Consider the following 13,326-nt stretch of genomic DNA (forward strand, 5'->3'; position numbering starts at 1 on the left):
CTAATGGGCTCATTAAATGCCCTAAAACAGTACTGTTCATCGGTTTGCCTATGGATTCATGCTAAGACATCATAAAATCACTGTTATAACATTTAAAATCACATTGAGTCAAAGTTTACCATTTTGTTTATACAGACATATCAGTTTTTACAATTATGCCGGATTATGATTACAGTGAAACCTGAAAATGACATTAACTTTTAAAAATAGAAGACTTGTGTCATGTATGTATGTATGTGTGTGTGTGTGTGTTTAAGCATGCTGATTGAGTATTAATATACTAGTTTAATAATTTCATTTCAGTGTGACTAGTGGCAGGGGTAAAAAAACTGGGTGTCTCTCAACAGACACCAAACAACATCCTGGTAGTGCTACAAAGGTAGAATGTTAGGACACCATAAAAGTTTATTTCATGATCTCAGTTAATTATCAAAAAATGCTTGAAACTTTCACAATGTGCTAGGGGTGGGAGAAAAAATTGATTCTCTGATGCATCGCGATTCTTTCTTCAATGGTTCTGAATCTATTCGGAACATTTCAGAATCGATTCTGAGCATGGTTTTTCGCCGCATACAGTAACGTGTGTGTGCGCTAGAGACAATCGCGGCAGGCTTCATTGCACAGAATATGTGCTGTGAGACATGTGCGCATTGCTTGACAGTGTGTGCTTCCACCCGCCGTTATTTCAGTATTTTACTTTAGATATGCTTTCATTTATGCTGTTTGGAATGCAGTACGTATAAGATGCACGAAACGCATGTACTGACAGACTTTCACCTGTGCTTTGTGTTTGATGTCCTGAAGATCGATCGCGGCTGCGGTTAAATGCACTTGCATCTCCAAATACTTTTATACAAAATTGATGTAAACATTCAGTTATGTTTTCAGAACAGGACAAAACATCTGATATATCGAAATAGAAATGTGCATTAGTGTGAATCGGTGTGAATGCAGCCTGTTAAAGCTGCCACTGTCTGATCTCATCAGTAATAATCAAAAAAGCAATAATGCTGAGGAAAAAAGAAAAACCCATAACTATGATTGTGAACTTTCGGATAGCCTACTTAAAGAACACTTATTTTTAAAATAGGTAATTATTTTAAAAAGTAGCCTGCTTATATAATAAAAAAAAATTAAGGAAAATTTGCACAAAATAAATTTGATATAAAATGTATATGAAAATGTAGCCATGTGCAGTAATATTGAAAATTGAGAATGTGATTCATCGTGATATTGAGTTGAATCGAATCGTAGACATGATAATCGTAATTGAATTGAATCGTGAAACCAGTGAAGATTCACACCTCTATTTTTAAGATGGCTTTTAAGTACTGTGGTGAATTTTAAGTTTAAGATGGATTTTAAGTACTGACTTACAGAGATTCCAACTATAAACTAAAAGCATAGAAACTGCCATTTTGGTTAAAATGTAAAGTTGTAAAGATGTATTTGCACAGTAGAAGAATTAATTAGGAAAAAAATGTAGATGGAATCAGATCGTGACTCCCGGAATCGGATCGGATCGTGAAGTGTCTAAAGATTCCCACCCCTACAATGCGTGGCAGTCAAAGACCACAAATGGCATAATTTGCATAAACACCAGTGCCCAGCCCACAATGACTCATAAACCATCGTCATCCCGTCAACCGGGTTGAGGTATTGTGCTGAACGTGTCTGGAAAAACTTGTGTTATTGTGTAGCCATGGGATAGCAGATTTTATTGTGAGGTGAAGCAGGAAATGAATCCACTTCCATTCATTCATCCCACTGCATGTTTGTGGTATGGCTGCTCCCCTTTGGTGGCAGAGTGTTTGTCAAACTATGTTGATGTGAGCATAAATGCATTCCCTGCGTAACTCACATGCACAGGGCTGCTTTTCTCACACACTGAGCAGGAACTGTGCCAGACTGCCATACTTGATAACTGGGCCCCATTCGTTGGCCTTTCTCTTATTTCAGTCATTCACCCCCTCACCTCCTCTGGCCACACCTGTTCTGTCCCTTTAGATGCTGTTAATTCATTTGGGATTTGGAAAGTTCAGCTGTTCCTCCTTCATGTACCTCAGAGCTCTATTCAAAGAGTGAGGCATTCCTGGTGTCTTGTCTCCCGAGAACTAAAGTTGCATAACCAAAGCATGCAGCGGCACGGCATGCCCTGCAGCGTCCTGTAGTAATATGTGCGTGTGGCACGGCACAGGAGTTTATGCCCCATTGCTCCCTGTCCTCTTATCTCTCAACCTGTCTTTCTGACCTACTCCAATACATTTTATGTTTATTACGTTTATTAGCAAAACGAGTAAGAAAGCTTGGAGGCACACCTTGAATCCAAAGTGAACACACACACACCCGGAGCAGTGGGCAGACATTTTTTTGCTGCGGCGCCCGGGGAGCAGTTGGGGGTTCGGTGCCTTGCTCTTGTCGCAATAGCCTTTTAAGGTACTTGCACTTGCTGACCATATGGTACAGCGGACTTGTGCACTGTCTTGTCACTGCAAAGTTTTGCTGCTGCTGTTCACACTCACATCTCACCTGAAGTGTTATGTAAGAGGACAGGCCTTGTGCTTTCATTCTGAATGTGACCAAGATATTTGACACTTGGTTGCAGTGGTAGTTTTGGCTCGTGTTTCTATGGACTTCTAAACATGTGGAGCAAGTACTTTTTTTTTTCTTTTTCTTTTTAGAATGCTCCTCACAATAGTCCTCTAACAGAAAATGATAAATGAGAGCCTGTGGCCTAAGTATTTTTCTCTGAATATTCTTTTCCTCAGAAAGGGTGTGTAAGCAACTTTTGGATGCAGTAAATCCACTTCTTATGTCTTATTAATGTTCAACTTCAACACCATTACTAACAACCAGAAATCCACAATGTCCCTGTCCATTCCCTTATGCTGTTTGTGTCGATGGTAGCACATGCTGCCTGTTGTCTCAAAAGCACCTTTCCTTTCTTCTCCTTTCCCTCGACACCCCTCTTGGTCCCTTTCCCCCTGTGAACGATGGGACTGCAGTGCTGGGCTTTGATAAGCTGCCCTGGTGGGGAGTGCTGCTCATTTCCATCGGCTTGGCCGTGGTCACTGCTATCATCATTTGGTTTGCTGTCTGCCCTCGGCTCAAGAAGAAGATCGAATGTAAGTATCTGTCTTTTGTCTTTGTTTTAATTCTAACCATGTAAACCATAAAATCAATGTAATCCTTAGCAGTAGTACTGAGTCATATCCAGTTGCACATTGTCATTTCCAGAGCACAATTGTGTAGCATAACCGTTGCCAAATAGATTACTGAAAGAAAGATGAATGGGTGGGGTGCTTCAAGGGTTTGTGTTAGGCCCATTACAGATGTTTTTTGCATTGTACTTGAAGATATAACAATACATCAACCTTTGAAGTTTTTTTTTCAGGCCCTATAAAAGTATGGACAGCAATCTGTGGACATGCAAAGTTTATTAGCCTTAGGCCAAGCACCAGGTGTTCATTGGGGATAATACCCTGCAGATTAAAGATGCTGGCATTGGACAGCAGTTTTAATCAGTCACTTAGAAAGACAATATACTCTTTAAAGGAATGTTCTGGATTCAGTACAAATTAAGCTCTGTCAACTCTGTGAGGTTTTCTTTGTTTAAATTATCCTTTTCCTGTATCCTTGTTCATGCCATGCAAAAGTACAGGGTTTATTCGTTTAAAGTTGTGAAATGTAGTAAAAAGTATCTTAACAACTGTGATCTCAGTTACAGTTCACGGTAACAGAAGTTTAATGGCAAGCATATGTTTTATAATCCTCAAATCACATAACAGACAAAAACACAAAATATTCTTCTAACACAAACGGCACTTTCAAGAAATACCAGCTTTAGATTACAACAGTCTGTTAGTCATCTAGTCTTTTTTTTTATTTTTTTTTTATCTAAAGCTGTATAGTTTGGCTGTGCATTGACAGCCTAATTGGGTCATAGTGATCCACTAATTGGTTTTTGGCTAGTTAACTGGCATAGCCGTGGTCCAGCTGAGGTGTTGACATGGAAGTAGCGCAGGCTCGTAGAAAAATAGAATGCGTGTGCTTTGACACCTATGAGCAGATCCGTGGACGATGGACCCTGAGTTATGTCAGGCTGTCCTTGAAATGTAGGGTTATAGTGACAATTTAAGCAAACAGAGTTTGCCTGTGAAAGTTTATAGAATTGAGCGCTCATGTGATGGCCATGTGAACTGCCAGTGAGTAAAGTGCTTACCAGCCTTTGTACTTATCACAAATGATTGATCATATTCACCTTTACTCAACTAATTAGGGTTCTCAGTTTAATGTTAATACAATGTATTTAAAAAAAAAAAAAAATTATGCATTCAATTAAACCCTTGACTCAGGTTAAATTAAATGATGTGGAAATGATCTTAATTTCTAAACTTCTAAAACTTCATTTTTGGCTGTTTTTAGCAAATTTCATATTTTTTACATATTGATATGTACAACTTTAATGATATAAACATTTATTAATTATTAATATTTTATATGTGTAATATTGTAATGTTAATTCAGTATGAGAGGATGATCATATTTGGGGGATCTGTGGCAACTAAAAGTTTGAAAGCACCTGTATTTTAATATAAAGTAATGAAATGGATGATTTTTCTGCCTAATCTGTGTGTATTTAATGTACTTGTCTGTTGCCTTTTTTAATTTGCTAGCAAGCTTGGAGCTGACCAACTCATTTGATACACAGGTGAAGTAAAGTCTTCCAGTCCCTCTGAGAGTCCTCTGATGGAGAAGAGGGAGCTGCATGAAGCTCACAGTCCCATCCTGAAACCTGTCCCTGAGGAGTCCAGTGCCCTGTCCTCTAACATCCCCTCGGCCCCACCTCTTTCTGAGGAGCGCAGGGTCACCTTTGACATTGGAGATTCAGATGACGCAGATCAGAAGGACTGCAAAGAGTCAGATACGGACAGTGGTAAGTCTGTAGGGCCTCGCATGCCATGCCAATCATGACATACGTTTACTGTTTTTGTCGAAGTTTGATCATGTAACTTGATTCTGTTTTCAGCAGCTCCGAAGATGGCCCATGTTCATTTAACCACTGGCCCCACCGTTCCTAGCAATGGTTACTCTCAGTACCACACAGTTCACAAGGACTCTGGCCTCTACAAGGACCTGCTGCACAAACTCCATCTGGCAAAAGTGGGAGACTGCATGGGGGAGGGTGGCGACCGGCCCATCCGCCGCAACAACAGCTACACCTCCTACACCATGGCCATCATCGGCATGCATGGAGACTTCAAGCCCAAAGAAGCTGACTTTCGTGCTTCCGAAGATGCCGACAAGGAAAAAGCCAGCACCCAGGAGAGAAAGCGCATCCGCATGGACAGCTACACGAGTTACTGCAACGCAGTGGCGGAGAATGGTGCACCTGAAGGTCTCGGTGATGGTGAGGTTGCTTTGGAGATTGCCGACGATGATGCTGGGAGCAGCCATAGTTCTTTGGAGGAGGATAGAGCTGATGCTGACAGACCTGAAGTGTCGATGCTCTTCCAGTTCCTTCAAATTCTCACTGCCTGCTTTGGCTCCTTTGCTCACGGAGGAAATGATGTCAGGTAATGCAGCATTGTACTGCACAGTGCTCAAAAAAATGTAAGAATGCTTTATAATCTTAAGCACTTCAAGCAATTTAACTTGTTATCTTTTGTTTTCAGTAACGCAATTGGTCCCCTGGTTGCCCTGTGGCTGGTCTATGACAGTGGGTCAGTTATATCTAGTGCACCAACTCCAATCTGGTTGCTGCTGTATGGAGGAGTGGGCATCTGTGTCGGTTTGTGGGTCTGGGGCCGTAGAGTTATCCAAACCATGGGCAAGGACCTGACCCCCATCACCCCCTCTAGGTATAAACACACAGCCATGTTGTCACATCAGACAGCACCTGCTGTACGGAGCACAACCTCCCAACTGGCAGACTTCCCTAAACAATGCTTTGTTTAATTTCAGTGGTTTCAGCATTGAGCTCGCCTCAGCTGTCACTGTTGTGGTTGCTTCCAACATTGGTCTTCCAATTTCCACCACTCACTGCAAGGTAAGATGGGCCTGTATGCAAAACAAACCAATGCAAATCAAGTCCTAGACAGAGGCTATTTGAATGAGATCGCTAACTACAACTTGTTGTTGAGTGTGTATCGTTTTTTTTGCTTGCTTTCAGGTCGGGTCAGTGGTGGCTGTCGGTTGGCTGCGCTCCAAGAATGCAGTGGACTGGCGACTGTTCAGAAACATCTTCATGGCCTGGTTTGTCACTGTGCCCATTTCTGGCCTTATCAGCGCGGCCATCATGGCCCTGTTCACCTATGTCATTCTGTGAGGCCTTGAAAGTCTGCTCTGCCTCCCTCTCTGCTTACCAGGAGCCCCCACCTGCAACCAGGATCCCCAGAGAGAGGTGGAGAGTATATCTCAACCTTCTCTGTCTCTCTCTACTTTCCCCCCTCCGTCATTGGCTGCATCATTTTTAGCCTGTATTGATGACTTGTGTGCATTGCACCAGGTCACATACCATAGGCCAGAGAAGAAGATGTCTTCAAAACTAGAATGGTTGCCATTTAAATTCCCTCTTGTACATAGACGTCAAATTATTATAATTTTTTTATTATTATGTAATTATGTACAGAACTAAATGTTTTTTTTAAGGTAAATGATCAATTACAGTGCAGTATTAGCCTTCATTTTACATGCATTTTTCATTACTTTCATAATTTGAGTTCCTTAGAGAAGCTGTGTTTTGGTGCGAAGAATTTGGGGAAGAGGAATTTTCCTTATGCATTTGGTATGTTGCGTTAATTTTCCCCTTTTCTCAAGCAGGACTGACTAACTCAAAGCTGGCCACAAATAGAGCCTTATGACAACCAAATTTTTAGGAAAGTTTTGTGAGGGTTGATTAGCGAAGTAAATTGGTTGCTCACATCATGTTCCTTAATACAATTTCAGTGTCCTTTTCCAGATGTCTTGTTTTATTCTTAGTTCTTTTGTAGGTTATACTACAAAACGGGCCTCTAGGTAAACTAAAACTTTTAGTCCTCTTTTCTTCAATGGTTTACAGAATATCAAATTCTTCTTTTGGTGTTTTATACCACTGTAACTGAGCTGTTAATATGTGCTCTGCTTTGCCCAGCGTCTAATAACAACTATAACGGACCAACCTGTGCTTGGAGATGCAGTTAAACATCTCGGCAGCAACCGCAAAGATTCATGCTCCTTAAAGAACAGAACCGCTCTGCTGTAGTTAGCATGCTCTTGGCGACTCCCTTAAATGCAGCACTTTCCCCAAATGTTTGCTGTAGACAATTTGAACTCCATACGGTGTGTTATGGCCCATTGTGCTGTCACCAAGGGTCGTTGTTGTTGCATATGGATGAAGTGTTACTAGGATACCCAAACTCTTGTTTCACCAGTGTAATGCTGGCCAGGGTTACTCCAGGGGCTGAAAGATCTTAAGTTAATTATTAAAAATGTCCCCTGCCAAAATGAATTCGACAATCATTTGTTTTTAGTCAAGAAATATAACCCCTTTTTCTGATATGTTTAAAAACAACCGATGAGCCTCTTCCCTTTTAGAGTATTACAGTAATGCTTTGCTGTGGCGCTTGACATCAGAAATGGTGAATTAAACTTGATAAAGGGAGTGAAGTTTCCTTATGCTGGTTTTGAGACCATTGGCATTCCTGTAAAACTTGACGAATGGTGTAACTCATCTGCTCCAGCCTTCTCATAGACCCGGCGGTTCTGTAGTACTTCTGAGGAATGTATACCAATACAAACACAATATATGTATATATTTTACAGTGGGTTGTTATTGTAACCCCTACAGCAACACAAATGACTTACCCTATTTATTAGGTGTGGGACAGTGGTGTTAAATGATGGTTTGGACTGAAGGTAGCTGTAGCTCCATCTGCACTGCTGTGAAGCCATTATTTGTGAGTGGTTATTTGGTTATGAACTTAACTCATTTGCTGTAGTTGCCTTAAGGATGTTCTCTCTCTCGTTTTTTTTTTTTTTTTAAACCAAAGAGAAAAAGGGGGAGGGTTTTGTTGTCCACTGGGCTTTGGGGATAAAAGAATAAATGTCTTTTCCAGTATCACCTGACTTTGCCTTTTTAATTTCAAAAGAAGGAATCATATTTTTTGTGTCATGTATTACTTAAGAAATTATATATTTATAATAATATAATTCTACTTTTTATTATATATATATATATAATATACTATGTCAAAAGTTTTTGAACCGTAAGATTTTTAATGTTTTTTAAAGAATTCTTATCTGCTCACCAAGCCTGCATTTATTTTATCCAAAATACAGCAAACGCAGTAATATTGTGAAATATTTTTACTATTTAAAATAACTGATTTATTCCTGTGATTTCAAAGCGGATTTTTTTTAGCATTATTACTCCAGTCTTCAGTGTCCCATGATCCTTCAGAAATCATTCTTATATTCTGATTTGCTGCTTTAAAAAACATTAAAAACCTTACTGTCCAAAAACATTTGACTGGTAGTGTGCATAAATTTAGTATACTATTGTTAAATCAAAATTCTTGCAGTGAATGATTCCTCTGTGCATTTTTTCTCCTAAAAATATTTAGACTTAGAGTATAATATCGATATTTAATGTATATTTATGTGTGTGTGTGTGTAGTTCCCTAATCCTTAACAGACAAAACACTATAGATTTAAATTTTGACCATTAAAACGATGCATTACAACATGGACTAAATGCGAAACATGCATTTAGCAAAGAACTATCAACATTTCCCTCCACAATTGCAAAGTATTTCTTGAGAGTTTAGGAGTCTTTTTCTATATACAGTAAAACCGCAATAAATGCTTGCTGCTCTATATGCAGTAAAACAGCTCGTCCTCATCAGGTTGTGGGATTTGGGGACGGGCAATGATGCATCTTTGGTCCAAAAATAAGCTGGGACAATGCAGATGATATAAATAAAGCTCAAATAAGCACCCAAGGACTGTAGACGCCGCTGGCCTGGATAACCGTCCTAGATATGTTCTAACACTACCTACATCTGCTACTCACACTGCTGCCTCTAAGAAGCCATGTAATCATCTGTTATTACACCCACCTGCAGCCTAGCACTTATATGAATGCTGGACACCCGCCAGTGTTTACAGTCTTTATTTGGAAAGAAAAAAAAAAAGAAGCAGCGATCGCAAATTGTGTGAAAGGTCACAACGCATGTTTTTTGGCCAGGTGCTACAGACAGTTGGTTAGAAATTTTGCAATATGATTTATAAAACAAGGCATTTAGGTTTAAAGATGTTAGATGCATTCCACACAGTCTAAGAATCGTAATATGCACCGTATTCTTCACTGGATTCTTCTAGAAAGAAAGAAAGGTCACATTGATATAAATTCAAAATAATGTAAATATTAATTATATATTATACTAATATTATTTGTATATATATATATATATATATATGTCATTTTGTAGGATTCAGTCTTCAACACATACTCTTGATTTCATTTACTAACAACTCACCAGAACTTTTCACATTCTCTTCAACCTGCTCACTGTGTTCTAGAAAAGAACAAAACACAATAGATAAGGCCTAGAAACAAGTGGTCAAGAGTCAAAAAGTCATCCATTCAATTACAGAGAAATACCACATACATGAATAAAATGGACACGTCTTAGACTACTAACTGTTTTCTTTAATTATGAATACAAATAATGTAATGTAGTGAGTGACGCACTGTCGCCCTCGTGTGGTGATGAATGGACCTCCACCGAGCTTGACCTTCCTATGGGCGCGTCACTTCCGGTGTTCGCTCCTACGTCAAAACAAACATTGCGTAAGAGTTTGCGTAACTTGCTAACTTCCAGATTTTGAACGTTTAAAAGACTTTTAAAATTAAAACGTGAAAACCTTTGAACAGAGAAATGACTCTTTCTGCAATTACAATACACGTTGGTGTCCAGTACATCTTAAAAATCATAAGAACTGTTATTTAACTATAGAAGAAACTATTATATTAACTTAGCATTACATTTAGCTAGTTTTTAAACCCATTAAATGTATCACCACATAATATATTGAATTAATTTAAGGAAATTATTTTATAACTCATTTTTTGTGTGTGTGTCCCACATTTTGTATACAACATTGTAAACATCGCATAACTTCAACACAAAATAAAACAGCTCATAAAATACTTAGTTTGACCTCTTTACGCTTGACAATAAACAGTTTCGCTAATTATTTGTTTCAAAAGAAAATAAGATTTTTTTCAGGCCCTATTTGTGGAAAGTGCTGTATGAATGTATGCTGCAATGCATTATTTATAATGTTCTGTAAAGAATGCATATCTTTCTACAAAATAAACTTCTGAAAAAAATCTTTACCTGTAGAGTCTGCTAGTGCCTCTCTCTCACCATCTATAGGGTTATCCACAGAGTATAAATAGACAAATTAATAATAATAACGAACTAACGGCTCTATTCTTGTACTTTAATAAAGTTGAATCCATCTAATCTAATCTAATTTTATAACTGGTAAAAAAATATGTGTCACCTTACCATCACTATCTTCCTTCTCAAGCAATTTTTTCTCTATAAAAATCAGTTAATGACCACAAATATGAATCAATGATTTTTAACAATGACCATGAGCAACAAAAGGGAGATAAACAGAGCCAGAAATTTCTTACCTTCTGATTCTTCACCATTTTCCTCCTCTGTAATATATAATGTTTATGTTGATCAAATGCAATTTGTTATTTGTCTATCTATCCATCCATCCATCTGTTGCATATGTATTTGTCTTATATTTTTACATTTATTTATTGTATGACGCAATGCAATATCAATATCTCTGTACTGAAAGGGATCTTTCCAGAAAATAAAGTGTTGAAAAAAGTCCTTCCGTTTACCTGTAGTGTCTGTCACTGCCTTTGTCTCTCCATCTGTTAGGGTTCAGATGATTTAGATTATAACAAAACACGACTTTTCTCACCCATATATGTTGTTCCTTATATTTATTCTGTCAGTGAGTCAAAGCATATTTATTGAGTGTGAGTAAATGGCCCGAAACACATATTTGATTTGCTCCACATTTACCTTTCACATGAGCAGCCTCATACTCCGACTCATCTGAGGAAACAGATATGAAATGAGAATCTGAGCATTTAGTTAATGTGTACGAGATATGAGATAAGTCTTATCAGTGAGTCATTTCAATGACCTCCAACATGAGCAGAAGTTAAGCAGAGCAAGCCAGGCTGGCCTGGGAAATAATGACCCACCTGTTTGTGGTGTTGTGTTGTTCTCTTCAAACGCTGAGGTCAGACAAAACAGAGAACGGATGTTTGATTTGCATTGATCTTTTTTTCCTAAATCTTTGACTGTAATATTAGGTTGTAATAAAAAAAAAAAGCAAAACAATCTGGAAATAGAGTTACCTCTCTCTTCTGACAATTTAGTCGTTTCATCACATAGCAGAGAAAATGAAATCACTACAAACACAAAAATTTACAAGTATAATTTAATTTCTGTCATACACAGTTTTCATATTACTCCACATGCAGATAATGCATAAAATTCTGGCTATATGGCCATGTATAACTCATCGAGGATGAATTAAATGGTTATTAAGGACTTTTCTTCATTAAAAATTAACGTTAACTAAGCACAGATCATTCCAAAACAAAACAAATGGAAATATGCAATGCCTAAGAGATATTAAACTTGAATAAATCATAATACTTAATAAAAAATGTAACTTTTTTTTACAAAAAATGTACGTTTAAATAAATTAAATTAAAAGTTGCAAAAACATGTTCCGGGTGTGATTATTTTACATTTGATAGACTATATTAATAATATGAACATCATATAAAAATATAATAATATAGTTTTATTCTAATTTTAAAATAACAAGACACAAAAATGTGTATGTATATATATATATATATATATATATATATATATTCAATATTAATAATATAAACATCATATTATAATATTAATAAAAATATAATAAATAATGATATAGTTTTATTCTAATTAAAAAAATTATAAGACACTTTTGTTTCAAAACTGCCATTACAAATGTGTGATGTTGTGTTGTAATCTTACCACTGTGGAAACCTGCCACTGCAACAAAGAGGATTATGGGTACACCAGTTCTCATCTCGGATGAAAGAGGTGGATGCTGAACAAATTGAAACAAAGTGCTAAATGGTAGTGTGCGCATTGAATCACACATTTTCCGACTGGTCTTTTTATATGTTTCCCGGCATCACATGCTGCGGCGGGACAGGCTCGTCTCTGTTTACCTGCCAGCAGCTGGATGGCACATCTCGGCCCGACACACAGATGTGCCATTATTTCCACACTCAATGCCTTTCATTGTTGACTTTGTGATCAGGCGTTCCTGTATTGTGGTCAGTGGTGACTGGTGTAAGAATGGGACGGATGTTAATTTGCGTTTTCAAAAGTAAAAGGCCATTTCCTCTCCAAATTGGTTTGTGTTTGGCATCTTAGTAAAGAAAACGATTGATTGTGCTCACTGATCTGATGTGACTGCAGTTGGCACATGGGTTTGTTGTTGTTTAGAGTGAGATTAAGCGGCTGCTCACATACAACACGTTTTTCCATTCCACTTTTCAGTTATTTTACAATATAAACACATGCTAGACGGGACATAAAACATGTGGCGAGACTTTGCGGTTTCCCCCATTTCTTTTTCAAAGTAAAAACGTGTTCGGTGTGAATTGCTTCTAAAGCAAATTATATGCATATGACATAGGATTAGTACATATGACATGGCGGAGGATTAAATAATAGCTCATTTTGCACCATAGATACCCGTATGGAAAATGGTAACTCTGGGCAAGGGCTACTAAAATTCCTTAACACAAATAACATTTCATGGTGAAACTGAGTTGATCTGTTTTAATAGAAAATACAGATTCACTTAGGTAGTGTTTTTAAAATAAAGACTGCATAGTGAAGTGTTTTGTCTTTCGGCATGCACATACATACATGTCACAACCTGTTTTGCACCTGACCACTGATCATGCAGCTTCTGATGCACAGTATACGTGTTTATAATATTTTTTTTATTTAAAACTTAACAGACCTTTTTGACCTGTTTGTTTAAAAGTCTATTTGCGCTATCTTTAAGATAAATTTCACTTGGTTAAATATTTTGTTATGTAATGCAACTTTTATTCGGATTAAATGTGGCTAAATGTACAATTTGTACAATGCCAGGACCACTATATATATATATATATATATATATATATATATACTTTAAGTATATATTTTATTGTATGTCTATATG

The 13,326-nt window shown here is 37.6% G+C and overlaps 1 protein-coding gene across 2 annotated transcripts in view; it reads left to right on the forward strand.

Moving 5' to 3' along the window:
* The window catches only part of slc20a1b (solute carrier family 20 member 1b), a 20,618-nt gene extending 12,517 nt beyond the window's left edge, over positions 1 to 8,101 (forward strand). The window contains exons 6-11 of one of the 2 annotated variants that reach the window (XM_016518883.1): positions 3,006 to 3,125; positions 4,712 to 4,936; positions 5,033 to 5,576; positions 5,676 to 5,861; positions 5,965 to 6,049; positions 6,173 to 8,101. In XM_016518883.1, coding sequence (XP_016374369.1) covers positions 3,006 to 3,125; positions 4,712 to 4,936; positions 5,033 to 5,576; positions 5,676 to 5,861; positions 5,965 to 6,049; positions 6,173 to 6,328 — 1,316 coding nt within the window. In that variant the 3' untranslated portion in view covers positions 6,329 to 8,101. Of the gene's footprint in view, positions 1 to 3,005; positions 3,126 to 4,711; positions 4,937 to 5,029; positions 5,577 to 5,675; positions 5,862 to 5,964; positions 6,050 to 6,172 lie in introns of both variants that reach the window. The other variant, XM_016518882.1, reaches the window with a different exon arrangement.
* Positions 8,102 to 13,326: the final 5,225 nt, after the last annotated feature.

The sequence above is a fragment of the Sinocyclocheilus rhinocerous genome, unplaced genomic scaffold (genome assembly GCF_001515625.1).
Source record: "Sinocyclocheilus rhinocerous isolate Xijiao unplaced genomic scaffold, SAMN03320098_v1.1 scaffold688, whole genome shotgun sequence".
NCBI classification, from domain to species: Eukaryota; Metazoa; Chordata; class Actinopteri; order Cypriniformes; family Cyprinidae; genus Sinocyclocheilus; species Sinocyclocheilus rhinocerous.